The sequence below is a fragment of the Triturus cristatus genome, chromosome 5_2 (assembly GCF_964204655.1).
Source record: "Triturus cristatus chromosome 5_2, aTriCri1.1, whole genome shotgun sequence".
Taxonomy (NCBI): domain Eukaryota; kingdom Metazoa; phylum Chordata; class Amphibia; order Caudata; family Salamandridae; genus Triturus; species Triturus cristatus.
Window position 1 is genome coordinate 702175023 of NC_140588.1, and position 26527 is coordinate 702201549.

Here is a 26527-nt window from a genome sequence, read left to right on the forward strand (position 1 = left end):
CTCTATGCTCGGGAATAGGCCTTTGTTTTTATGATTTGTTCCTGTGTGCCTATAGATGCAGGGACATTGGGGTTACGTGGGTGGCGGTTTCCCTACTGTTCCCTTTGAGCACTTACCAGATACTTGTAATTACTAATAATGGCTTTGCGCAAAGCTTGACCTCAGCCACGCTTCTTCAGTGTACTATCCTGAAAAGCTCCCAGTCTACTAGAATGCACAGAAGTATGCCTTTATAAATGTATCCAGATCCTCTACAGTCCTAACATGGCCACAGTCAGAAAAGCATGTGCTGGAAACCTCCATTACTGATAACTGACTGGGGAGCTCACCTAACTGTGGCAGGAAACCATGCAAGAGAGATGGTCTTTCACAGAGCAAAAGGACCCCTTGACGAGTGAAAAAGGGGGGCAAGCTTCCCCCTGAACGATCTTGGTTAGCTATGAAAATAGTAGAAATGATGAACTAGTTCTATCAGTTCTTACACATGACTACACATGAATGAACACTGTTCCAGGAGACTGTTGCATCAGCTAAGGGCATGATCGATAGTCACCATCTTTTTTTTGCAAAAGCAGCAAACTCCTAATAGGACTCTTAGAAATAGCACACCTGGTAAGGTCCTTAAAATATTTCAAACAGTAATAAAGGCCAGATTCTTCAAGAGATCTGAAAGCAGAGCACAAGTGTTGAAAAGGACACTCACACTACATGTATGCTTTGCTTGCTGCCTGTGCAATATCGAAAACAAATTGTACCAATCAGGATTCTCTACTGATGCAGAGCACGGAGACGGACGTGGACACTATCGGAGATTATATTTTGGCAGATCACGGAGGTCTGTCTCTCCTTATGTTGGATTCCTCAGGGGAGTTTTGCTCTATGGTTCTGTTACTGGACTGTGAGATCAGTGGTAGAGATTATTGATCTACAGCACTGGTGGTTTCTCTCTATTTGAGGGTATTATAAAATTAGTGAGGCTTATCTCGCCCCCCAGCCTAATTACCCTTGTGCACCTCATATTTACAACTATTTGCATCAGATAATTTTTTAATCTTATGCACCTGAATGGCTTCATTCACAAGATGACCCATTGCTGGAATGGAAACGTCCGTTGCATGGTGACGGACGTGCTTACCTACCCCGGGTGCCTTACCTGTAATGATGTCTTGATCCTTGATGATGATTTTTGTTGTCGTGGGTGAACATGGACAATGCATGTGCGTCATGACATAAGTCTGTCTCACTGACTCTGTTTTTTTGGATCAGTAGGGGCGCCATAAGTGCTACTCTCACTGTGGGGCTCTGTTTATTTCATACTACATTATTTCAATAAGGATTTGGTACATTTGTATACAATAACCATAAGCGTTTATGGCACTAGATTTAATTCATCATCTTTATTTTCCTATGTCCTATTGTGAATGCCCTTATCACTTTAAGACTTTCATGTTAATGATCTTCACAACACGGTATAGCTCTTAGCTGAAGAATAGTTTATTTTATGTTTTTATAAAATTAATTTTTAGAGGTTTTACATATTCACAAACACTTCCCTATACAGCTTTTTTATATATTTTTCCCATTGCGGCCTATTAATTCTTAAACAACAAAACACACGATCACCATCTGTTTAAAACAGCTCCCCAACATGGCCGCATGTTTGGTTTTGTAACTGTGGTCTAGTTGTTAGAAAAATTTGAACTCACTTTCATAATAATCCCTGTGCGGCCCTCTTCAATTTGCCTTTGCCGGTTACCAATGAGCAGTGCCGTGGAACTGCTTTTTTGAATGACTAATCCATTCCTTCAGACTTCGGTAAGCAATATAGCCACTTTACAAAATTGATGTTCAAGCCCCCCTCCTCTTTTTAAGCAGGATACAAAACACTGATTACACTCCCCTTTTTTGTTTTTGCTTATTTCAATATTGCGTACCCTCCCAAAGAAAAAGTGACTGAGTTATCTCAAATGAGTTGTATGTTTTTTGGTGGCTATATGTAATTTTTTTTACCAAATGTCTGAAATATTTTTGTACATACAGATATTTCATTACTGTCACATTTCGACAGCCTATATAATCAGTATTTATGTAAGCACAGATTTGCCCTCATTAAAACTCAGCACACTCATGTGTGTTCAGTGTGACACTTGGTAGAACTTCACAGGATACTGTTTATTTTGGAGTCTGGCTGACTGTCTTCTCACATAAATACATTGCTGTATATATTTACATGTGTAACACACAGGTGTACTTGTATCCTCTGAATTGTTCCAGGCATGTATATTTAAGTGAAATCTTTAAAAAAAAAATTCTATGTAAAAAACAAAGGGATTTAAAATATTTACTCTGAGCATTATCCTGAAGATGTCTCGCATATTAACCCACTCCATGCTGAGAATGGCTTGGAGCTGTCCTCAGCCGCAGTGGGTGTGTGATGAGAACGGCTCCAAGCCGTCATAGCACCCACCAACGGGGGGAAGCAATGGCATTCCCCCGTGGGCAAACACAAGATGATGTTGGACAGAGCACTGGAACTTTTCAGACACTCACCCCCAGTCGCAGATCTGGGTTGAATCGATCATGGTTCTTTAGCTCACTTTGCCACCCCAGTTCTGACCCAGCCATATGCAAATCAGTCTTGACCCTTTTCCTCATGTTGAACAGATTAATCCGAACTGCCAAGCCAGGTCCTCCCTGGACCAGAAACAAGATCCTGGGATCGGATTTAGGTAAACACCCCTCTTCAGCCAGGTTAGCTTGAATCCAGTGGCAAAATGAGCAAGGGACCCAAGTCTGGGCATAGCCTGCAGCATGCCCCCACTAGGAATGGCAGCAGAAGCACTTCAGCTGCCCCCCGCCCTCTTTCCTGGTGATCTGATGACAGCAGCGCGTACGCCGACGTCATCAAAACAAGCCGAGATGGGCTGTAAGCCATTTTCATCCTGTGCGTCCAAGGAGGAAGCTGAGGTGTCCTTCGAGGAGGGATTGGGGGGGGGAGGGGTGCAGAGAGGCATCGGGGAAAGGAAAGAGTTTTTCCCTCCCCCCGGTTTCTCTTAGCAGCACATTCCTGCTGTGTGATCGCAAGTGGGGTCGCGATCGCTCAGCAGGAATGCACCCACTAGCCATAAGGGATTTTGTTTTCATTTGGGGAGTGGCCCCTTGGCCAAGGGTCGCTGCCCACCATTGGCATACTTTTGGCATACTCTTGGCCATTCACCCCCCTTCCTGGCATAAGATCGGCCCGATTTTTAGGTCCCGCTGCCCCCTAAGGGTGGCAGAAAGCCACTAGACACTAGGGAACTTTATATTTATGGGTCGGGGAGTGGCTCCTTGGGCAAGGGTCGCTCTCCATTATGTGGGCATAATGTTGGCCATTTTCTGCCCCCCCCCCCCCCGGGGGGCAGATCAGCCATATTTTTAGGCTCATCTACCCCCAAGAAACTAGCCACTAGACACCAGGGATATGATTTATTTATATGTCTGCGAGCGGCCCCTTGGGCAAGAGTCACCCATTTTCTGCCCCCCCCCCCCTTCCTGGGGGCAGATTTGTAAGCCCATTTGCCTCGGGTGGGGCAGAAAACCACTAGACACCAGGGATGATGTTATTTATGTGTTAGGGAGTGGCCCCATGGGCAAGGGTTGCTACCGGTTATTAGAGTAATATTTTGCCATGGTTTCTGCCACCCTTGGGACAGATCAGTCATATCTTTAGGCTCATCTGCCTCTAAGGAGGCAGAAAACCACTAGACACCAGGGTTGATGTTATTTACATGTTGGGGAGCAGCCCCTTGGGCAGGGGTCGCTACCCATTATTGGGGCAATATATTGGCAATTTAATTGCCCCCCCCTTGGGGCATATCAGCCATATTTTAGGCCCATCTGCACCCAAGCGGGCAGAAAAACACTAGACACCAGGAAAAGTTTCTGTGTGCATGTGAACTGGAGTTCGGCTGACTGTCTGCATGTTGGCTATTTATGTTCGGGCATTTGGCTGGCAGTGTGTGTGGACTAGCGTTTGGTGGATGGTGTGTTTGAACTGTGCATTTATCTGGCGCTGCGTGTGGGCTGGTTTCTAGCTGGCGACGTTAGTGTCTGTCATTTGGATGGTGGTGTGTGTGAAGTGGTGTTTGGCTGGGGCAAGGGTCACTCCCCTCTAGGTTGTCAATTTTCTTGTCTTTTCTTTGTGGCCCCCCAGGAGGAAAATTGGACGTTTGAGATGTTGATATGCCCTAAAAGTCAGACTTTATAGTGTTGCATAATGTTAACAGTTTTACTTCTTGTCATCAATTGCATTTTTGATCTTAATGTTTTATTTCTCCTTTTTATTCTAGTTCTAAGCTTTTGATTTCCTTGGTGGTGACTCCTGCTTGTGGTTTCGGCACCGGTAGATCTGCAGTTTGTGAAGTTGCATGTTTTTGGTAAGAAAACGTTTTTTGTACTGTTTACTTCAAATCAGTATCATTGCCCTGCATAAATGTGTTGTTCCAAATGGTCTAATAATTACAGCATATTTAGTTTCTGTTTTATTGTGTGTTAAATTCTCTTTGGATCTGTACAAGATATGTATTGTGCTGTTTTATGTGTAATCTTTTGTTTTTCTTTTCTAGTGGGATATTGTTAGTGCTTGCTCTGTCTGTGCAGAATAGGTGCAGGTGATCCAGAGACTAGCTGTCTCTGGCAAGTGAGTGGTGTCGTTTTTGAGTATATAGGTCTTTGTGTGCTTTATATTGATTGACATTTTCTTCCAGATTACTATAGGTCAGTAGTTTTATTTTCCGTTTGAAAAAGCCACACTGTGTTTATTACCTATTTTACACAATGTTGGTTATGTTGACTTATTGTTGTGTTACTTTATTAGTAATGATTATGGCTAACTGCAGGTTGACTGCTCAGCAAGTTTCTGGTTTGCTTTTCAAACATTCCTCTGGCCATGCTTGTGAGACTGACCTTGCATCTGAGGCAGAGGAGGAAGTCCAAGATTCTGGCAGTGAATTTTCTATCCGAGAGGAAACATCTCATGATTAAGCCACTATCCGTGCAGAGAAAGTGCCATTTTTAGAGGAGGACACAAATGCAGATAGTGCAGCAAGAGAAATTTGGATTGCAGACTGTGGCTGGAAGGCTTCCCATTGGAAGTGCTGAACTCTGGGTTGCCCCAAACAGGGTGCAGCCTGTGTGTCCTGCCTTTAGTGGTGTCACAGGGTGAAGGGTAAATACTGAAAGCCTTTTGCCAATAAATTGGGTTCAGTTGTTATGGACAATGTATTTTTGGATGGGATTGTTGACCAGACTAATTTGTAATCTGAACAGTATTTGAGGGACAACGGTGTGAGACTTAAGCGCCACTCTAGAGCTACTTGTTAGACGTCCTCAAATCTGGACGAGGTAAAGAAGTTCTGGGGTTTAACTTTGTTGATGGGATTGATGAGGAAGCCATCGCTGTCTTCATATTGCTCTACTATTCACTTGATGGCAACTGCTATATTTCCTGCCACTATGAGTTACGATCGGTATTTGCTTCCGCTTCGGATACTGCATTTTGTTGTTGATGCTTCAACATTGCCAAGGGATTACCCAGATTGCGACCGTCTATTCAAGATTCGGCCTGTTATTGATCATTTTGTAGAGCGCTTTTCAGAGATCTATGTTCCAGGGAAGTGGTTTAGCTGTTGATGAGTCTTTGGTCCTGTTCAAGGGTTGCTTGGTTTTTAGTCAATACATTCCAAGCAAGAGGGCATGTTATGGAATTAAGATGAATATGTTGTCTGAGTGTAATACTGTATAGGTCTATAATTTCAGGGTGCACACTGGTAGGGATTCTTCTGTTTACTCCTCCGGTTGTCCGTCCACTTTTGGAGTCAGTGAAAAAATTGTGTGGGAACTTGGTAGAGGACTTTTTGACAAAAGTCACCATTTATACGTAGATAACGTCTACACTGGTGTGCAATTGTTCAAGGAAATGTTAAAAGTGAACACTGTTGCATATGTCACAGTCCACTCTAATTGTGAAGGTCACCCTAAAGAGATTGTATGTAAAAAAAACTTCAGAGGGGACAGTGCAGTGTCTTGCGTAATGATGAACTTATAGCGGTCAACTTTCCAGACAGGAGAGATGTCTACATGCTGACAACCTCACTTCACTTGTGACTGTTTCTGTTCAGGTTGCTGAAGTGCGCAAACCTGTGTGCATTTTAGAAATGATTTTTTTCAGTTTCAACAGTTTGTACTAGGCAGCCTTATTGTAGTAGAGCAGGCAAGTGTTCCTAGAGTTGGAGCAGTGGAGGATGTGGCTAGATTGCTACTTTCCTGATTACATTCCTCCCACACCTAAAAAAACTTTCCTTGTAGGAGATGTAGAGTCTGTGTCCGAAAAGGCATGCAAAAGGAGAGTCCCAGCGAGTTTTCCTAATCCTGGGCTGTGTGTCCACATGTTTTAAATCGCAATACACACAACTCAAGTATTGGGCGTAACCATGAGAGTAAAAGTGAACTGACTGGTCTATATGATTTTACAGTTCTTGTTCAGTTTCACGATTGGCAGTTGTTTGATGTATTTATTTAGACCAGTTGTGTTTCTAGTCATAGCTGGTTTTTCATCTCCTTGGTCAGTGTTTGTTTGTTAAAAAAATACATGTAATGGTGGTGTTTGTGGACTGGCTCTTGGCTGGTGGTGTCTGTGGACTGGCGCTAGGCTGGCTGTATCTGTGGACTGGTGCTTGCATGGTGGTGGGGGTGGACAGGTGCTTGGTGTGCGTGGACTGGCGGTGTGTGTGGCTGGCAGTGTGTGTGTTCTAGCACTTGGCTCGTGGTGTCTGTAGACTGGCACTTGGCTGGCGGTGTGTATGGAGTGGTGCTTGGCTGGTGGAGTGCGTGGACTAGCGCTTGACTTACAGAGTGTGTGGACTGGCGTTTGGCTGGTGATGTGTGTGGGCTGGTGGTGTGTTGGTGGCTGGTATCCAGTATGTGTATTGACTTGCTTGAGGTGTGTTTGTCAGTTGTCTGATGTTTGGGTGTATGGTGGTGAGATTGGTATGTTAGTCCTGCTGGTGTATGAGAGTGATGGGCCCTTGAATGGTGCCGTTCGTAAATGAAAGTGTTGTACTGTGTTGGGCCCGCAGCTGACAGTCTGAATGGTTTTCTGTGTCTACAGATCACAAGCTGTCAGTGGTTCTCAGTTCTGATGTTGAAATATTAACAATGACTTTTGCAGAAGTTATTTTGTAAAGTCATTGGTGCTTAACGTTTTTTTAATGAAACATTTACTTACCCTTGCGCCAAATCCAATGGTTATGGCTGTGACTGACTAATGAATGAGTGTGCAAAATGGTATTTTTTTGCTTTTTAATATCAGTGTATACCCTCTCTGTAATGAACAACTTCTGTCCTCCCATCCTTTTGGAAACTGGTCACTAAGGGAATAATATGTGGTATGTTTTGTGTGGATCCCACAAGGTTTACTTACTCAGGAGACCTTGTAAATTTGATTCATTGACAAAAACATGGAATTGTGGGATGACAAGGCCGGCACAAACTTCCTACCACCCGAAGTGCCCCCAGGACTCCCTTAAATGCTACCTCACTAATGTGGATGGGCCAAGTGCCTGCTACAGGGCAGGGCCCAAAACGACATCACAATTATTCATTACAAAACGATGGTGTTGCAAGGGAGTCACCTGCATTTTTGGTCCCAGGCTCGGCGGCCATCTGGGGAAACATACCAAACCCAGACATTTCTGAAAACAAAACACCCGGGGGAGTCCAGGGAGGTGTAGTTTGCATGTGATCCGAGCGGGCCCAAGCTCTGAAGGGTAGCAGCAGGAGCATCGCAACTCCCCCCACCACGTATGGGGTGGATCCTAAGAGTCTTAGCAAGCAGTGGAGGAGCAGTCACGACCCTCCGGCTGCTGCCTTTGGGAGAACCACCTGTGAGGAACTTGTGGACATTGAACTGCTGCTCCTCCCGGGCTGCATGTGACCGACTTACTGGAGGCAGCCACTGCAGCTTCAGGGCCCGCAAAGGGGTCGTGCTTGAAGACTCCGGTCGCTTGGATCCTGCTGGTGACGGTAAGGCTGGTTTATGGGCAGACAGCTCAGAGGGAACTTGCCTGCCATATAGCACTTCATCGCTGGAACACTTTTGACTTTAATTAACAGTTGCAGTGAGAATCTGACTGCTACTGGAGCTTAACTTGAATCTCACCTATATTGAAGAGGAATAACTATTACCACTAGAGCGAGGGAGTGGGACTCAGGGACTCACCTAAAACTCTGGAGCCCTGACCTAAGGGAACTGTGTGTATTGATTATATTGATTATGAATGTTGTTTTTTACTCTGTGTTTATATGTAAATATTTCTTTTTTCATAAATGCGAGTATTTGACTGGAAACTCATTTATTGCTGCAGCTGAAAGAATTTTGAGCTGTGAATCTGTGTTTATCCTCCCCCCGTGTCTACCTGCCCCACGAGAAGCCCTGGACTGCCGACCAGTGCTAGCAGAGTCAACTGCTGAAGGGGTACTTGACCCAGGAGCTCAGGATCCATAGTAGGTTGGTCCCCGGATCATCAAGAGTAATTGGCATCAACCCCCACGTTTGGGCCCATTACCTTCTGCTTACCCATTGGCCCTCTGAACAGGTTTCCGACACCCATAACCTGTTTGTTGGAAAATTGTCAAGGAGACATATTTATGGATGCCATCTGAAGTTGAAAAAAGAAATGCATGATTGTGATCAAGGGTCTTGGAACTTAATGCAGAAAAAACTGAATTATTATTATAAGGTCCAAAGCAAATGCCTTCATCCCTCTGCTCGTACCATACTGATTGTTCTCAAAAGATTGCAGATAGTTTCAAGAATCTTGGTATCATCGGGAGTACTCCCCTCACCCTTAAACGTTAATTTGATGGTATCACCAACATTTGCTGCAGTAGTTGAAGCTTAAATCAATTCTAAGTTGGGACTATCGGAATGCTTATGGTAGAGATTTCCCGAAGATACAACAGCAAAGAATACAGAGTGCAAAGGTTTGTGTCTAGTCTAGTGATTGTTTCAACCAAACGTAATTTACGAGGCAGCACATTTTTTTGTGACATTTACCACCAAACGGAAGATCATCAAGGAAATGTCAATGCTATGAAGAAATTTCACAGCCTTAAGAGATGTGCATAGCAGCAACACTGAGACGTAAGAGGAAATGTATTAAGAATTTCATTCGAGAAGCACAAATCACAAATCCCACGGACACTGTAAATCACAGAAAGAAACAAAAACCCCAAAGATTGTGGACCAAATTTCTTAATTTGGACACCTTCTGTTTTTTAAAATAAAATATATGGACTTCCATTCACACGAATATTGGATTTAGGGCCTTAAAAAACCTCTTTGCCTCCATATAAATCTAACTCCATGGAATTAGAAAAAGCAAATGAAGCAGCATATGATTTCCCCAAAAATTAAAGTCACTGCAAATGTTGAAAGTAGCATGTTGGACCTGTCAGCCCTAGGGTGGTCTCCCCTTCTATTTTTGATCGCGCCTCATTTTTTCCACCCTCATTTTTATGTTGGACTAGGTCTCCGGGCGCCTTTTCATTGCCAATCAGTGTTAAGGTGCAGGTGCTCCCTTCTCCCAAGATGGCTGCCACAGGCCCCTGCTACTGCAGAGTGGTCTTTCATAGTAGCACCCTAGCTGCCAGGAGCTGGCTGGAACCCCACAACAATGTTGCAACACCAGCCCGCCTTTTTGTCCCATAGGTAGGATGGGGAAGCTCCTGGAATGTGCTGGAACCTTCTAGAAGGGAGGTGTGGTTTTTCTTTTGCCGCCTTGGCCAGAGGTCACCTGACCTAGGGCTACTTAAGTGAGGGAGGGAACTTTTTGTTTTGAGTTGGCCAGTGGGGTGAAGCAGAGCTGGAAGAATCCACCAGGAGTGTAGGCGGTAGGGCCTAGCCAGGGACTTATGCCTCTGAGAGTGACAGGATTTAGGTGCTGCCTCTTAAGTGAGTGAGGGACCCTGTGAAACCCACTGATCTTGCCCAGCAGTAGGAGGACCCAGAGAACCTCTGCCCAGCCTGACTAGGAAGGACCTAGTCGCCTTCTCCATCCCTACCCCCCTGTAACAGAACCCCTTAAGGGCGCCAGATACATCTGCGCCAACAAGACTTCCCCTAACATCTGAGAACAGAGACTTATATGCCAAGCACTGAGACTGCGTGTCCAGATTGAACTCTAAACCTATATGCCAAGCGCTGAGACTGCGTGTCCAGACTGACCCCTGAAGCCGTATGCAAAGCAGATTGAAGAGCCACCGGGGATCGACCAGGTATTAGCGCTGTGACTCCTGCGCTCCCTGACCTGGCCTGGGACCCCCGGCAACGTGCTCCGCTGAGCACGGAACCCCCATCCTTAACTTGAGCACCCCCCTGTGACGTGGAAGCCAGCGCGCTCACCGCCGCGGCCCGGAGGCCGGAAGAAGAGCCCTGCCGTATCGCAAGGCCCATGGAGAAGCCCGGGGCCCCGCCGCTGCCGTCGCAGCTGCGTGAGAAGGTGCGCGATGCCGAGGCCGAGGTCCCCCCATCATCGCTGGAGCGGACGCCTTCCGACGTCGAGAACGAGGTAAGCCCGGAGGCTGGGATTGTCCCTGGTGCGCCCCCTACTGGTTGGGAGCCACACCGCACCCTCAGCCCGGGTCCCCTCTCCGTGGGAGTCCCCCTTGTCATCGCGACAGAGAGACCCCGCCGAGGGATCCCTTCCTGGTGCCCCCGTGACTACACTGAAGCGCGGTGCCCTACGAACTGCACCGGAGCCCGAGAGACTCGCTCCGCAAGTCCCGGGCGCTCCCTGCGGACAGCCCCCGTGTGAAGCATTGACTGCCCCAGAGTACGAGTAGCGCTCTGATAGCCCTGTTCCGACCTGAAGTGCTAAATATCCGTACTCACGAATAGCGCTATGTTATCTATGCTCCGTAGTGAAATGCTGAATGTCATTGCTCACGAGTAGCGCTACGTTACCTATGCTCCGTAGTGAAATACTGAATGTCATTGATTACAAGTAGTGCTCTGCTATTCCGGTTCCATACTGAAGTGCTACGTGCTATCGATTACGAGTAGCGCTCTGTTATTCATGTGCCATATTGAAGTGCTACGTGCTATCGATTACGAGTAGCGCTCTGTTATTCATGTGCCATATTGAAGTGCTACGTGCTATTGATTACGAGTAGCGCTCTGCTATTCAGGTTCCATATTGAAGTGCTACGTGCTGTCGATTACGAGTAGCGCTCTGTTATTCATGTGCCATATTGAAGTGCTACGTGCTATTGATTACGAGTAGCGCTCTGCTATTTATGTTCCATATTGAAGTGCTACGTGCTATTGATTACGAGTAGCGCTCTGTTATTCATGTTCCATATTGAAGTGCTAAATGTCCTTGATTACGAGTAGCTTTCTGTGCTAGATGCCCCGTTCTGAGGTCGTCACCGGTTAGCGCGCCCAGCGCTATAATCACCCCCCTAAGGCGCTACAGGAAAGTGAAGCGCGGGGGTACATCTACGTGAATGGTAATTGTATCTCAGGCAGTACTGATATTTCATGAATTGCATTTATGGTATGACCAACATTTATAGCTCCTGACTGACATGTACATCGCGAGGAATTGTATTATCAGCTTATGAAATGTACTACTACCTCATGAACTGCATCGAACGTGATCTACTTGGATACATTTGAGTATTTACATAACTCCTACAGTGTGGCGTCACTTATTGTGTGTGTTCCTCGTCCCATGTGAGGTGCGTGTTGTATGGTTGCTTTACACACAGACCTTTGGTGGCCCGACCGCTCGTGTCACGTTACCGCCCCATAGGGCCTGGAGACCCTGGGTCCTACATTGTTGGCGAGCGGTGGGACCCTTAGGACCTGTGACCATACAGCACCCTTCCGTGAGGCGGAGGGCGCCACAATTAAACGCCTAATTGTTCCAGAGCTCTGAAACCATCGATTGCTGCATTGTTGTTTCCACTGTCCAGGTTGAGAGTACAAGAGTCCTGGTTAGCGGATTACTGGTACCTATACCCTAGGAAATTTTCTCCTTAGTGTCTAGGTCCCCACCTGCCAGAATGGAATTCCGGTTAGCTGACCTCGAGGGGTACACTGTGAAGAAACTAAGGGAGTTCGGGCAGGGGATGGGGGTGCCTGGGATGCGGAAGGCCAAAGGACCGGAACTCCGCACCGCCATTAGGGCATGGGTAGAAGCCCACCCAGAAGGGAGAGGGGATGAGGGACAGGAGGCACCAGATGCACCTCAGGAGGAGAGCGCCCAAGAAGTGATCGACATATTGAATGTAGATGTGTCTGAAAATGTGCCCCCAGGGAGACGTTCTGGGGCCAGTAGTAGGACAGGGTCGAGGAGGAGCGCGTCTCCAGAGGAGTACGAGGACAGGAGGGAAGAGAGGCAGTTAAGGTGGGAGCTGGCCAAGTTAGAACAAGAGAAAGAAAGGAAATTGGCCAGATTGGAACAGGAAAGAGAAAATAAGAGATGGGCAATGGAGTAAAAGAAGCTGGCGCACGAGCTTCAGCTAAAAGAGCTGGAGCTACGCGCCCTCCAATTGAACGCGTCCAATAAGGACAATGGTGGCAGCATACCTAAGGAACCTCAAGAGTCAAAATTCTACCTACCTAAGGAAGTAATTGCCAATTATACAGTGGGGGACAACATCATGAAATGGTTGGAGGCATACAAGGTAGCCTTGACGGCCCATGGGGTACCCGAGAGTAATTGGGGAGGTGGTTTATACCGGTATATACCTCCCAATGTTAGGGACACCCTGCTATATTTGGCCAAGGCGGATCAGGTAAGGTATGCCCCCATGAAGGAGGCCTTGTTAAAAAAGTTTGGTCTTAACCCCGAGAGGTACAGGCAGAAGTTTCGTGGCAGCCATAAGCTGTCCACACAGACATGGGTAGATTTTTTTGATTATGCGAGGAAGGCACTAGATGGTTGGGTGCGTGGCAGCGAGGTGCAGGACTACCAAGGGTTGTACGATCTTTTTTTAAGGGAGCACCTCTTGGATAAGAGCTTTCCGGAGCTGCGCCAACATCTGGTGGACCGCAAGTTGATGGATCCCCGTGAGCTTGCGGAGGAGGCAGATATTTGGGTGAGCACCCGGGTGTCTCACAAGGGCCCCAGGGGAGATGGCTCGAAAGGCGGACAGGGTTTCCCCCAGAAGAAAGAGGGGGGAGATAAAAAGGTGGAGTTCTCGAAAGGTCCCCAAAATAAGTTTGGGAAGGGAGTAGGAACCCCACCCCCGTCCAATTCCACAAGACCCACTTACCCTGACAGGAGTCAGCAGCCTAGGATTGTGCGGTGCTACGAGTGTGGGGAGATTGGACACTACAGGGGAGATCCCAAGTGTCGCAAGCGATCACCAGCCCCAACGGGCGGGAAAAGTCCCGGGGTGAGTAGTATAGCGCTTGGGGTGGAGCTGCCATTAGATAGGGAAGGGGAGTGGACAGGCCTGACCCTGGTTTCACTCGGGGATAGAGAGGTGGTCCCCGTAGTGTCCCTGCCCCCGAACACTGCTAAATATCAGCAGAGGGTGAGAATTAATGGGGAGGAGGTGGAAGCTCTGAGGGACACAGGGGCCAGCATGACCACTGTCGTGCGGCGGCTGGTGTCCCCAGACCAAGTAGTCCCCGAGGAGTTCCATCCGGCCGTATTGGCTGACGGCAGTATGAGTCACTATCCAGTGGCTCGTGTTCCATTTGAGTGGGGAGGAGTCAAAGGCCTACTGAGAGTTGCTGTGAGCCCTGCCTTGCCTGTGGGGTGTTTGCTAGGGAACGACCTGGAGCACACCAAGTGGAAAGATGTCGAGTTTCACGCGCACACAGAGATGCTGGGATTACCAGGGTGGACTTGCGTAGTCACGCGGTCCATGGCTGCCCGGCATGGAACTCACCCTGGGTTGGAGCCTGGAATCATGGCCCAACCCAAAGCCAAACATAGACAGAAGAAGGTGGCAGAGGACATGCCCTGTGAGATGGATGGGGAGGCCGCAGAGGTGCCCCCGGAGTGCGCGGAGGTAGATGTCGTTCCTGTGGAGGACTTGCCGACCCTTGCTGACTGGCATGTGGAAGGAGGGCCTACCCGGGAGGAATTTTGTCAGGCACAAAGGGCGTGCCCCACGCTTGAAGGCATGCGGCGGCAGGCCAAAGCCCAAGTGGCCAGTCAGGAACTGGGAGGTTATCATGTGTATTGGGAGGATGGTCTCCTATACAGTGAGCCCAGGGTGCCGGTACATGGATCTTCGAGGGCCATAGTGTTGCCCCAATGTTACCGGGCCTTCCTGCTGGAGTTAGCGCACGAGATACCCTTAGCCGGACACCTGGGTCAGGACAAAACCTTTGCGCGGTTGGTCCCCCATTTTTATTGGCCCAGAATGAGGATTGCCTCAGACACCTTTTGTAAGACCTGCAAGTCTTGTCAGGCCAGTGGCAAGACTGGGACTAAGTTGAAGGTCCCGTTGGAACCGCTCCCCGTGGTCGGGACCCCTTTTGAGAGGGTTGGTATCGATATTGTTGGGCCATTGGACCCTCCGACCGCAGCGGGACACCGGTTCGTTTTGGTGGACCACGCCACAAGGTACCCAGAGGCTATTCCTCTGAGGACCATCACTGCACCGGTGGTGGCGCGGGCGCTGTTGGGGATTTTTACCTGTGTAGGATTCCCCAAGGTCGTGGTGTCGGACAGGGGCACAAATTTCATGTCGGCCTAAATGCAGGCCATGTGGAAGAAGTGTGGGGTGACCTACCGGTTCTCCACTCCTTACCACCCCCAGACTAACGGACTTGTAGAGCGCTTCAATAAGACATTGAAGGGGATGATCCGAAGCCTTCCAGAGGGCTTGAGGCGTAAATGGGACATCCTCCTCCCCTGCTTGTTATTCTCCTATCGGGAGGTACCGCAGAAGGGAGTCGGGTTCAGCCCGTTTGAGTTGCTCTATGGCCATCCCGTTAGGGGTCCCCTCAGTTTAGTGAAAGAGGGGTGGGAGAAGACTTCACAGAAGCTTCCCCGTGACATTGTCAGCTACATGCTGGCGTTCCGCAGCCAGATGGCCAAGCTGTGGAAGGCAGCCACAGAGAACCTGGAGGCTAGCCAGACCCTGATGAAGGAGTGGTATGACCGCAACGCTCGGACGGTCGAGTTAGATGTTGGACAGTAGGTGTGGGTTATGGAACCTGGGGAGCTTTGTGCCCTCCAGGACCGGTGGACTGGCCCGTTCGACATTGTGTAGCGGCGAGGACAGACCACGTACGTAGTCGATATGAAAACCCCCCGTCAGCCCCTCAGGGTGCTCCACGTCAACCGCCTGAAGCCGCACCATGAGCAATCAGAGCTTGCTCTCCTTATGGTGACGGATGGGAGCGAAGAGGAAGAGAGTGAGGCTCTTCCTGACCTTCTAGCGGTACAAGAGAAGGATGGTTCGGTGGAAGGTGTAGTCCTCTCCCCATCCTTGACCCCAGAGCAACAGAGGGACTGTCGCCATGTCCTGGGACAGTTCGCCTCGTTGTTCTCCCTCACGCCTGGAATCACTCATTTGTGTACCCATGATGTGGACACAGGGGACAGCCCCCCGGTGAAGAACAAGTCTTACCGGCTCTCTGACCGAGTGAGGGATAGCATCCAGCGTGAGGTGGCAAAGATGCTGGAGCTGGGGGTGATAGAACCTTCCAACAGCCCGTGGGCTAGTCCAGTGGTGTTGGTGCCGAAAGCCGCCCCACCGGGTACGACACCGGAGCTTCGGTTCTGTGTGGACTACCGGGGGTTGAACTCTGTCACGAAGACAGATGCTCACCCCATCCCACGTGCAGACGAGCTGGTGGACCGGCTGGGAGCAGCCCGGTACCTCAGCACCATTGATCTGACATCCGGATATTGGCAGATTGCCATGGCTGATGGAGCAAGGGAGAAGACAGCATTCTCCACCCCCCGAGGGCCACTACCAGTTTCGAGTGATGCCCTTTGGGCTCAAAAATGCTCCGGCCACATTCCAGCGGTTAGTGAATCAGGTACTATCTGGCCTGGAGTCCTTCTCAGCGGCCTACCTGGATGACATAGCTGTCTTCAGTAGCACCTGGGAGGACCATCTGCAACACCTCCAGGAGGTATTGCAGGCGCTGCAACGTGCTGGCTTAACAATTAAAGCCAGCAAGTGCCAGATTGGACAGGGATCTGTCGTGTATCTGGGACACCTGGTGGGCGGAGGTAAGGTGCAACCCCTCCAGGCCAAAATAGAGACCATCTTGGCTTGGGAGCCCCCCCAAGACCCAAACAGAGGTCCGAGCTTTCCTCGGCCTCACTGGGAATTACCGCCGGTTCGTCAAGGGATATGGTACCATCGTAGCCCCCTTGACGGAATTGACCTCAAAGAAGCAACCTCGCAAGGTCATATGGACAGCTGCATGCCAAGAAGCCTTTGACACGCTGAAACAGGCGATGTGTACCGCTCCAGTACTAGCAACACCAGATTTCAGCAAGGAATTTATTGTACAGACAGACGCCTCAGAGCACGGCATAGGTGCGGTGCTCTCGCAACTCAATACCGAGGGCCAAGATCAACCAGTGGCCTTCATATCCAGAAGACTCCTCCCTCGGGAACGGCGATGGAGCACCATTGAGAGAGAAGCCTTCGCGGTGGTCTGGGCTCTGAAGAAGTTGAGGCAATATCTCTTTGGAACTCACTTCCTTATTCAGACCGACCCCCAGCCCCTTTGCTGGCTCATGCAGATGAGAGGCAAAAACCCCAAGTTGTTTAGGTGGTCCATTTCCCTACAGGGGATGGATTTTCGGGTGGAACATCGGCCCGGAGTTGACCACACCAATGCTGACGGTCTCTCCAGGTTTTTCCGCCTTAGTGATGAGAACTCCCTAGAGGTTGGGTAGCTCTCCCCTCTTTCGGCTGGGGGGGGGACACATGTAGGACCCGTCAGCCCTAGGGTGGTCTCCCCTTCTATTTTTGATCGCGCCTCATTTTTTCCACCCTCATTTTTATGTTGGACTAGGTCTCCGGGCGCCTTTTCATTGCCAATCAGTGTTAAGGTGCAGGTGCTCCCTTCTCCCAAGATGGCTGCCACAGGACCCTGCTACTGCAGAGTGGTCTTTCATAGTAGCACCCTAGCTGCCAGGAGCTGGCTGGAACCCCACAACAATGTTGCAACACCAGCCCGCCTTTTTGTCCCATAGGTAGGATGGGGAAGCTCCTGGAATGTGCTGGAACCTTCTAGAAGGGAGGTGTGGTTTTTCTTTTGCCGCCTTGGCCAGAGGTCACCTGACCTAGGGCTACTTAAGTGAGGGAGGGAACGTTTTGTGTTGAGTTGGCCAGTGGGGTGAAGCAGAGCTGGAAGAATCCACCAGGAGTGTAGGCGGTAGGGCCTAGCCAGGGACTTTTGCCTCCGAGAGCGACAGGATTTAGGTGCTGCCTCTTAAGTGAGTGCGGGACCCTGTGAAACCCACTGATCTTGCCCAGCAGTAGGAGGACCCAGAGAACCTCTGCCCAGCCTGACTAGGAAGGACCTAGTCGCCTTCTCCATCCCTACCCCCCTGTAACAGAACCCCTTAAGGGCGCCAGATACATCTGCGCCAACAAGACTTTCCCTAACATCTGAGAACAGAGACTTATATGCCAAGCACTGAGACTGCGTGTCCAGATTGAACTCTAAACCTATATGCCAAGCGCTGAGACTGCGTGTCCAGACTGACCCCTGAAGCCGTATGCAAAGCAGATTGAAGAGCCACCGGGGATCGACGAGGTATTAGCGCTGTGACCCCTGCGCTCCCTGACCTGGCCTGGGACCCCCGGCAGCGTGCTCCGCTGAGCGCGGAACCCCCATCCTTAACTTGAGCACCCCCCTGTGACGTGGAAGCCAGCGCGCTCACCGCGGCGGCGGCCCGGAGGCCGGAAGAAGAGCCCTGCCGTATCGCGAGACCCGTGGAGAAGCCCGGGGCCCCGTCGCTGCTGCGTGAGAAGGTGCGCGAGGCCGAGGTCCCCCCATCATCACTGGAGCGGACGCCTTCCGACGTCGAGAACGAGGTAAGCCCGGAGGCTGGGATTGTCCCTGGTGCGCCCCCTACTGGCTGGGAGCCACACCGCACCCACAGCCCGGGTCCCCTCTCCGTGGGAGTCCCCCTTGTCATCGCGACAGAGAGACCACGCCGAGGGATCCCTTCCTGGTGCCCCCGTGACTACACTGAAGCGCGGTGCCCTACGAACTGCACCGGAGCCCGAGAGACTCGCTCCGCAAGTCCCGTGCGCTCCCTGCGGTCAGCCCCCGTGTGAAGCATTGACTGCCCCCGAGTACGAGTAGCGCTCTGATAGCCCTGTTCCGACCTGAAGTGCTAAATATCCGTACTCACGAATAGCGCTATGTTATCTATCCTCCGTAGTGAAATGCTGAATGTCATTGCTCACGAGTAGCGCTATGTTACCTATGCTCCGTAGTGAAAAACTGAATGTCATTGATTACAAGTAGCGCTCTGCTATTCCGGTTCCATATTGAAGTGCTACGTGCTATCGATTACGAGTAGCGCTCTGTTATTCATGTGCCATATTGAAGTGCTACGTGCTATTGATTACGAGTAGCGCTCTGTTATTCATGTTCCATATTGAAGTGCTAAATGTCCTTGATTACGAGTAGCTTTCTGTGCTAGATGCCCCGTTCTGAGGTCGTCACAGGTTAGCGCGCCCAGCGCTATAATCACCCCCCTAAGGCGCTACAGAAAAGTGAAGCGCGGGGGTACATCTACGTGAATGGTAATTGTATCTCAGGCAGTACTGATATTTCATGAATTGCATTTATGGTATGACCAACATTTATAGCTCCTGACTGACATGTACATCGCGAGGAATTGTATTATCAGCTTATGAAATGTATTGCTACCTCATGAACTGCATCTAACGTGATCTACTTGGATAAACTTGAGTATTTACATAACTCCTACAGTGTGGCGTCACTTATTGTGTGTGTTCCTCGTCCCATGTGAGGTGCGTGTTGTATGGTTGCTTTACACATCTCTGTAAGTACATAGCGTTTCCTGGGTGTCAACTGTGTACGGCAGCCTTCAAGGTACTTAATACTTTCCTTAACCTTTTTTTAGGGCGAGCGCTCTACGGCCCCCAGGCGAACCCGTACAACAATCTCTGTCCCCCAGGGGGTGAGTCTCACCCTCACGGGCTCCGCAACCATCAGCACGAGCATCGTTGGGATTGACTTAGCCATTAGCACTAGCATCCTTGGGATTAGCGTCTTTACCACCCGCCACTTTAGCCTCCCAACACGTAATTTTACCTCCCCAATTGCATACTATGTTTATAAACGTCTTCAGAGGGCTGGGGACGACAGTGCATTTTAACGATATTTTCGCTCGGTTACATATCGCGATCCCTTGCCATTGAGCACTTCGTGAAGCACATTATAGCAATTGGCACACATGGTGTTTGCACAGTATCACGTATTTTGGTAACCCTGATACGATAAGGCACGATCTCCTCCTGAGATTTTCTGTGTGAGCACCCATTGATTTGGCTATCACAATAGACGCACGGTTCCCCACAGGAGCCTAACAGCACCCAATTTTAAATGCTGGAATGTTTTATGTGTCTGTGTTGTCCTTCTTTTCTCTTTTTCTTTTAGGTACCGCAACAGCGGGTCCACTCCTCTTAGGGACCCAATGGATTTGATTGGTGATGTACTTATAATTTTTGAATCACCTATTATGTAGTAGAGTTTATCATATATTTTTTGGAGCACTTTCTCACTTGGTCCTGATGAATTGCCACCGACCCGCAAGGGCATAGAGCAAGAAACATGTCGACCTTTCTACTTCCCTAGGGAGCATTATAATCCCTCGGGGGTCACCTGTTTTTACCTAGGCTGGTATACCACCAGAATAAAATGGTTCATCGTTTGGCAATACCATACCTATTTTAACTCACTACACCATCACTCACTACACTTGTTGCACCTACCCCCACGCACCAATACGGCTGTCTCTAAAAAGATCTCCGAAAAAGAGCCCCTTCGCGGGAGCCCGTCGGGCATTGCAGCGCCGGCCCGACGAAGAGCACAGCCCTATGATGAAGCATGACACCTTGCTAGGTGTGTGAGGGCATTCTATAGAGACTAATCACTCTCCCCTCTTTCTTAACCCCCCTTCTCCTAGAGGAACTGCACTCCTGGTTTTGTTCTCTGCTTTACACACAGACCTTTGGTGGCCCGACCGCTCGTGTCACGTTACCGCCCCATAGGGCCTGGAGACCCCGGGTCCTACATAGCAATTCTGAAATGTACTCCTTTTTCAACTAAGGGTTGTTAGTGAGTGAACATGCAGATGATTAAACACAAACCATGTCATCATTAAGTCCTGGGACAGACTTGCTTCGATCACCCATGGAGCTGCCATCGCTCCCGAGATCTTCAGGCCGCAGATCCATCACAGACTTGCTGTAATCTGAAAAGCAGACGCATTGGGATTAAAAAATAAAACATTCTTCTCAAGCACATGCACAATCTCTTAAATGGAACCCTGGTTTGAAGGGCATAAATGAGGTCAAAGGTCATAGTAAAAGTTGCTTCTTCTTACCAGAAGGTCTCAGGACTTTTAGGGGATTTTTTTTAAATACCATTTCATTTTCATCGGCTGACCCTCCACTGCGGTGTCCATAGCGGGTTTCCTAGGTGAAATAAAATTCAGATTACAAGGAGTTGAGACAGGTTTTGATAGTGACCATTACATAAAAGAAAATGTTAAAATTAATAAAATGGAACTATGGACTCAACATACTTCTTGCACTCAGACTACTATAGATGAATACTAAGTATAGAAATGTTAAAATTTTAAGATTATCAGCTCATCAACAAACCCACATTTGCCAGAATCAACTTTCACAGCAGAATGGAGGCCGTTGCTACCTTGATGAAAGACAGCTGCCTCAATCTCAACTCATCCTCAGCCTGAGATGAGTCCTTGTGGCCCGCCGCAGTAGGAACCTCTCCCACCCCTACAGCCCACGCATGGAACCTCTGCATCATATTGGACCCTTCCCTCACAATGAACCACCAAATCAATGCAGTGTCCTCATCATACTTCCACACGCTCTGCCTGCTTCGAAAGAAATTCAGATGGATCCCCACTGAATCCAGAAAGAGGGTCACCCACACACTCATCAACAGCAGACTTGACTACGGCAATGCACTCTACGCCGGCGTCACCCAGAAACAGTTCAGCAAGCTACAGAACGTCCAAAAAGCCGCAGCCAGACTGGCAGTCGACATCCCCCGCAGCAGCCACATAACACAACACCTCCGACAACTCCACTGGCTCCCAATCAAAAAGAGAACCACCTTCAACCTCCTCACACATGCATACAAAGATCTCCACAGCGCAGGACCAGAATATCTAAACCACCACCTCAAATTCCACATACCGCCAGACAACTCCGCTTCGTCAAACTTGCCTTGGCCTCCCTCCCACGGATTCACAAGACCAGAACCGGAGGAAGATCCTTCTCCTACCATACTGGTAAGACCTTGAACAACCTGCCCCACCACCTCAGGCAATCCACATTGTTGACCCAATTCTGGAAGGACCTTAAGACCTGGCTCTTCGACTAAACCTCCACATCCAGATGGATCAGCAGACATCCCCCTCCCCTCAGTCCCTTGAGACCATCATGGGTGAGTAGCTGCGCTATACAAACTCCTGATTGATTGAGCTACATTCCTGATAAAACCTGGAATATTATTTAAAGAAAACCAAATTGAACCATCGGGGTCCAAACATTTGAGCACGCCACACTGAGATAAACGCAATTGGACTGAGTCAGATATTTCCAAACATGCTGCCATAATCAGTCTGTGAAATTTAGGGACAATGAGGGTTGATGACATTGCTAATCCTCATAACAGTTCAGATAGCAGACATGCTTCAATATCTACCTACTGTTGTAGTAGCCTTTAATTGACTCTACAACCGCAATCTATTGCTTTGCTTTCATGATTTGATTTTAATGTGACTAGTCTATAATTACGGTGTATTGCACCGTCCACTAAAATTAGATAAAATGTGTGGACAAAACTATTTTACGACGGCCATGACAAATGATTTATAAAAAGGTTTTTGGTACCAACAGAATGATTAGACACTTATCAATCTGTCCATTGTTTTAAAAAACATTTAGCGAAAACCCAGCAGTCCTCACTAACTTTTCAAATGCTATTTTGAAAATAAAAACGAATAAACAATATCCTTATATAAGTGACAGAGCGAGGACAGGGAAGCAGCTAAACTACACAATGATCCTGGATTTACTGCTACACGCCCCCTTAAACAAAAACTAAAATCAAAAAACCAAAGACAATATACACAAGAATGAGGACCAGCTGAAATTCCTACCAACTGGGGCTGACTAAGAGGGAATACAGCTGAGGTTACAAATAAACACAAAGATACTACTAGTAAGCAAAAGGGCCAACTGGGACAGAGACCCACTGTTGAGCAAGATTTGAATGTAGAGATTAACCAGTCTACAGAAAGATGGCAAAAGCTTGTAAGTCAAAAGACTAAGTAGGACCACTACTGTGCATGCCAAGAATAAGAGAACACCAATGACAGAGGGGCGTAATGCAGGCCCCTGAAAACCCTGCGGTGTAGAGACACTCACCCCCCCACTCACCCTCCAGTCGGCCTCCCAAACAGCCCAAAGGCCTAAAAAATCTGTAGGGGTGGGAGTCTCAGGGGCCCCACACCACATTCTGCAGGGGGCCCATAATTTTGCATTATGCCACTACACTGACATGGAGAGTTCAGAGAGCCATTAACAACCATAAGAGTACTGCTGAAATCACAACTGCACAGGGAGCCTGCGAAGCACAATTGTTCCACAGAAATGAGGACTGTGGGCACTAAAAGCAGCCTGAGATCAGGTTCATGAGGTGAAAGAAAGCTATCACTCTCTAATGGTGTACTGCACCCCTAAACTAAACCCAAGTAGATATCTCAAGCATCATATTTGACCACAATCTGAATATAGCAGTAGCAGTCAAAAAAAAGGGAAGTACCTACTTAGAGCAACGGGGGTGCACCAATTCTGTAGGCATGGAATCACAAGCTCATCAAATAATCTGTGTTGACACACTGTTTGAAAAATAGAAGCTTGAATGAAAAGCTTCCCTTGAGTCTTACCATGAGGCTTCAATGAATGAAGAGAACTATCCTCAAAAGATGAGAAAAGCTTCTTGATTAAAACATGCAATCTTTCTTGCATGCTCTGCAGTGGATACCGGAGACCTTGCAGGGCAGACTCACACGGACAACGATAGGATTGATGCCTATTTGTATCCTTGACTGATATCCAGCAGGAGGCCAAACAATATAACGCAGATCTCTTGAGGGTGTGCAACTGAAACCCTACACTGATACAAAAGCAGACATTTTTTTTTAAGTGTTATACCGAGTTTCCACCAATGCAACCCTAAAGGCATCGAACATGTGTTTGCCCAAGCCTGCTGGAAGGTATTGCTTCACATAGACCTCCACTTTGTCGGCATTCTACCTCATTTGTAGTCTTTTTGCAGTTTTGAAGTACATTGGTTGCTCCTTGAGGGGGAATGTGCTTTACTTCAAAAAGAATTATGCTGACTGACCACAAGATATCAATGCACAACACATCAAAGGTCAGGAAAAGCTTTCATCCATTTCTAGACATGTGGCAGCTACGTATCACACTATTAACCAAGTCAGGATAGTAGAGGCTAAGCACGGATCATAAAGACACACAGGCTAGCAGGACACCTCAGATATCACATGTAAACAGCAATGACCCACACCTACTTATCTCCCCCAAAAGAACACAGCTGAGGCCTCAGTCAGTCACAGTGATATTGTGGAGACATCACACTGTTTCATAGAGAGTGGTGCGAGCCACCACCAGCTGTAACGAAGTTGGAAAGATCTAGGATCCGCTAAAGTGTACACGTGCATAGCCATGCAACTGAGCCCAAATCATTTATTGATTTTTCACAAATATCTGTTTGGCCTTGATTTTAAGCTCAATTAGCTGACCAAACGTTTTTAAAATTCAGAGGGCTGAAAATAGCAGAAGTGAAGGAGGAGGTGGGAGTAGTGGGTCTTTAAATATCTTTAAATCAAGCCCCGCGAACAGGGGAACTTCAGTAGGACGCTGAAGCATTTCCTCTTTCATGTATCACCAGAACGTGATTTTATTGTTTTCTTTTGCTCTGTATGGTACCAGAATATGGAGTACTAAGTGTCATGCTACCAAAATATTGTAGCAAAAAATACTGAATACCCAAATATCAACAAGGTAGATATATGTAGGTAAGTGCAAGTTTCCTATACCCAAGTCCTCATATACATACAGCATTGTTGATATATAAGGGATAAAGTACACCTGCCGTAGATTATAAGTAAGGCTTTTTCCGTTTAATTGGATTTTTGCATATAAATACAGACAGAAAAATATTTTTCCTTTGTCTGTATTTATAAATAGAAACAGAAAAATGCCAGTAAATATGCTTAACTGAGAGATTTTTTTGTAGCTACAATAACATCACGTGTTTGCCTTTGCCTTTGTGTATTTGTTAGTCAGGTTTCGGGGGGGGGGGGAGGCACGCCTAAGAGCAATGGAGGGAAAACAAATGCCAAATGCACACAGCTTATTACTTCACAGGTACTTAAGAGAGGCATGCTTTTGACTTTCATCAGTCCCTGTATATAAGATAGGCATGCACTGTGGAATGTTAGATGTGTTGGTCTGTCCCAATATTTATTCAAATAACAATTTAAATACCACTATTTTGTTTTATTTCTTTTATAACGCTATAGCGGTACTCATCCCAATGACGAGTGTCAGAGCACTTTACATCACACGTTCACATTATTCATTGACAATAAATCATATGTGTGTAATCAATGTGTAGAATGTATTACATAAGACAGTGAGAGTTACATGGTGTAGGGGCCACATGTCCCTCATACCTCACTGTGCTATATTAGAAGGATTACACTTTATTAACAACAACAAACAAAAGGATCTCTTTATTAAAAGCAGTAACCCATTTACCCATCTACATAAATCTATCTAAACCTATAACAACCAAGTGTCAATAAATGTGAAAAAATACCAGCGGCAACGTCTTCTTTTGCTTGCGTCAAAAATAAATGTGTATAAATACAGACATAATGACCCAAAAATTGATATGGATAAATACAGACGGAAAGGTTTTAAAAAAATATATATATACCATAAAACCGGGAGCCCTAATTATAAGGAAATTGCAAGTCACCAAGAAGCTCCATGACCATATAGAGGAACGAGACCGAAGGCAGAGCACCTGTCAGCCCTGGAACCATTGGCGTGGGTCTTCCCTGCATTTTTTGCCTTTGCCTCCTGTGTCTTTGCTGTGTGTTGGATTCCTTTTTACTGGTCTAGATGCTTTGGGCACTTTGCCACTGCTGTTCAGTGCCAAAGTGCAAGTGCTCCCTTTGTAAATTGTTATTATGGATTGGTGTTTCCATGATTGGCTGATTTGACTTACTAGTCAGTCCCTAGTACAGTGCCCTGTGTGCCCAGGGCCTGCTGCTAGTGGGCTGCAGCACTGATTGTGCCACCCACATAAGCAGCCTGTAAATGTAACTCTGGCCTGCCATTGTAGAGCATGTGTGCAGTCTAGTACTGCCATTTCGACTAGGCAAGTGTACCCACTTGCCAGGCCCTACCCTTCCCTTTTCTTACATGTTAGTCACCCCTAAGGTAGGTCCAAGGTATCCCTGTGGGCAGGGTGCAGTGCATGTGAAAGGTAGGACATGCCCTGGTGTGTGTGTGGCATGTCCTGATAGTGAATTATTGGCAATTTCGTTTTGCACTATTGCAAGGCTACCTGTTCCCATAGGATAGAATGGGGAGTTTGCTTATAACCTTACAACCCCTGGGAACAAGGTGGGAAAACAAAGTTTAGTATGCCTGAAGTCAGAATGTTAAGATGCATCTTTTAGTGAGGGTGATTTTTACATTCTGTGTTTGAAAATACCACTTTTAGAAAGTAGGTATTTTCTTGCTTAGTCATCCAGTGTGCCTCTGCTAGGTTTGTGTATTGCATGTCTGGCTTTGGAGTGTCAGAGGTCGCAGAGCAGCAGTGGCTCCAGAGAGCCTGATGAGTCGGAGCTGAATAGACCTGGGCTGCATTTACAGTAGGGGGAGAAGATTTCCCTTCACCTGGTCTGCCTTCCACAATGCTGTCTTCACCTTCTGCCAGGGAGCTGCACCAGAGGGGACAGAACCGGTTTTGACTAAGCACAGGGCTTCTCTGCCACCACAGAACAAAGGATTTTGTAGTATAAATATTGGGGCCAGTTGGACTTGGCCCTTTTTGCAGGGTCATCCCTGAACTTTTTTCCTTCCTCCTAGCCTTTTTTCTGACATGGTGTTGGTGGTTTTGGCACACTGGGCACTGTAGCACTGC

The 26527-nt window shown here is 47.9% G+C and overlaps 1 protein-coding gene across 2 annotated transcripts in view; it reads right to left on the reverse strand.

Moving 5' to 3' along the window:
• Positions 1-26527, reverse strand: part of SYTL4 (synaptotagmin like 4) — a 559448-nt gene that overhangs the window by 93876 nt on the left and 439045 nt on the right. For both annotated transcript variants that reach the window (XM_085607791.1, XM_085607792.1), the window contains 2 exons: positions 20628-20718; positions 20392-20495 (listed from right to left, as the gene is read on the reverse strand). In XM_085607791.1, coding sequence (XP_085463917.1) covers positions 20392-20495; positions 20628-20718 — 195 coding nt within the window. The remainder of the gene's footprint in view (positions 1-20391; positions 20496-20627; positions 20719-26527) is intronic.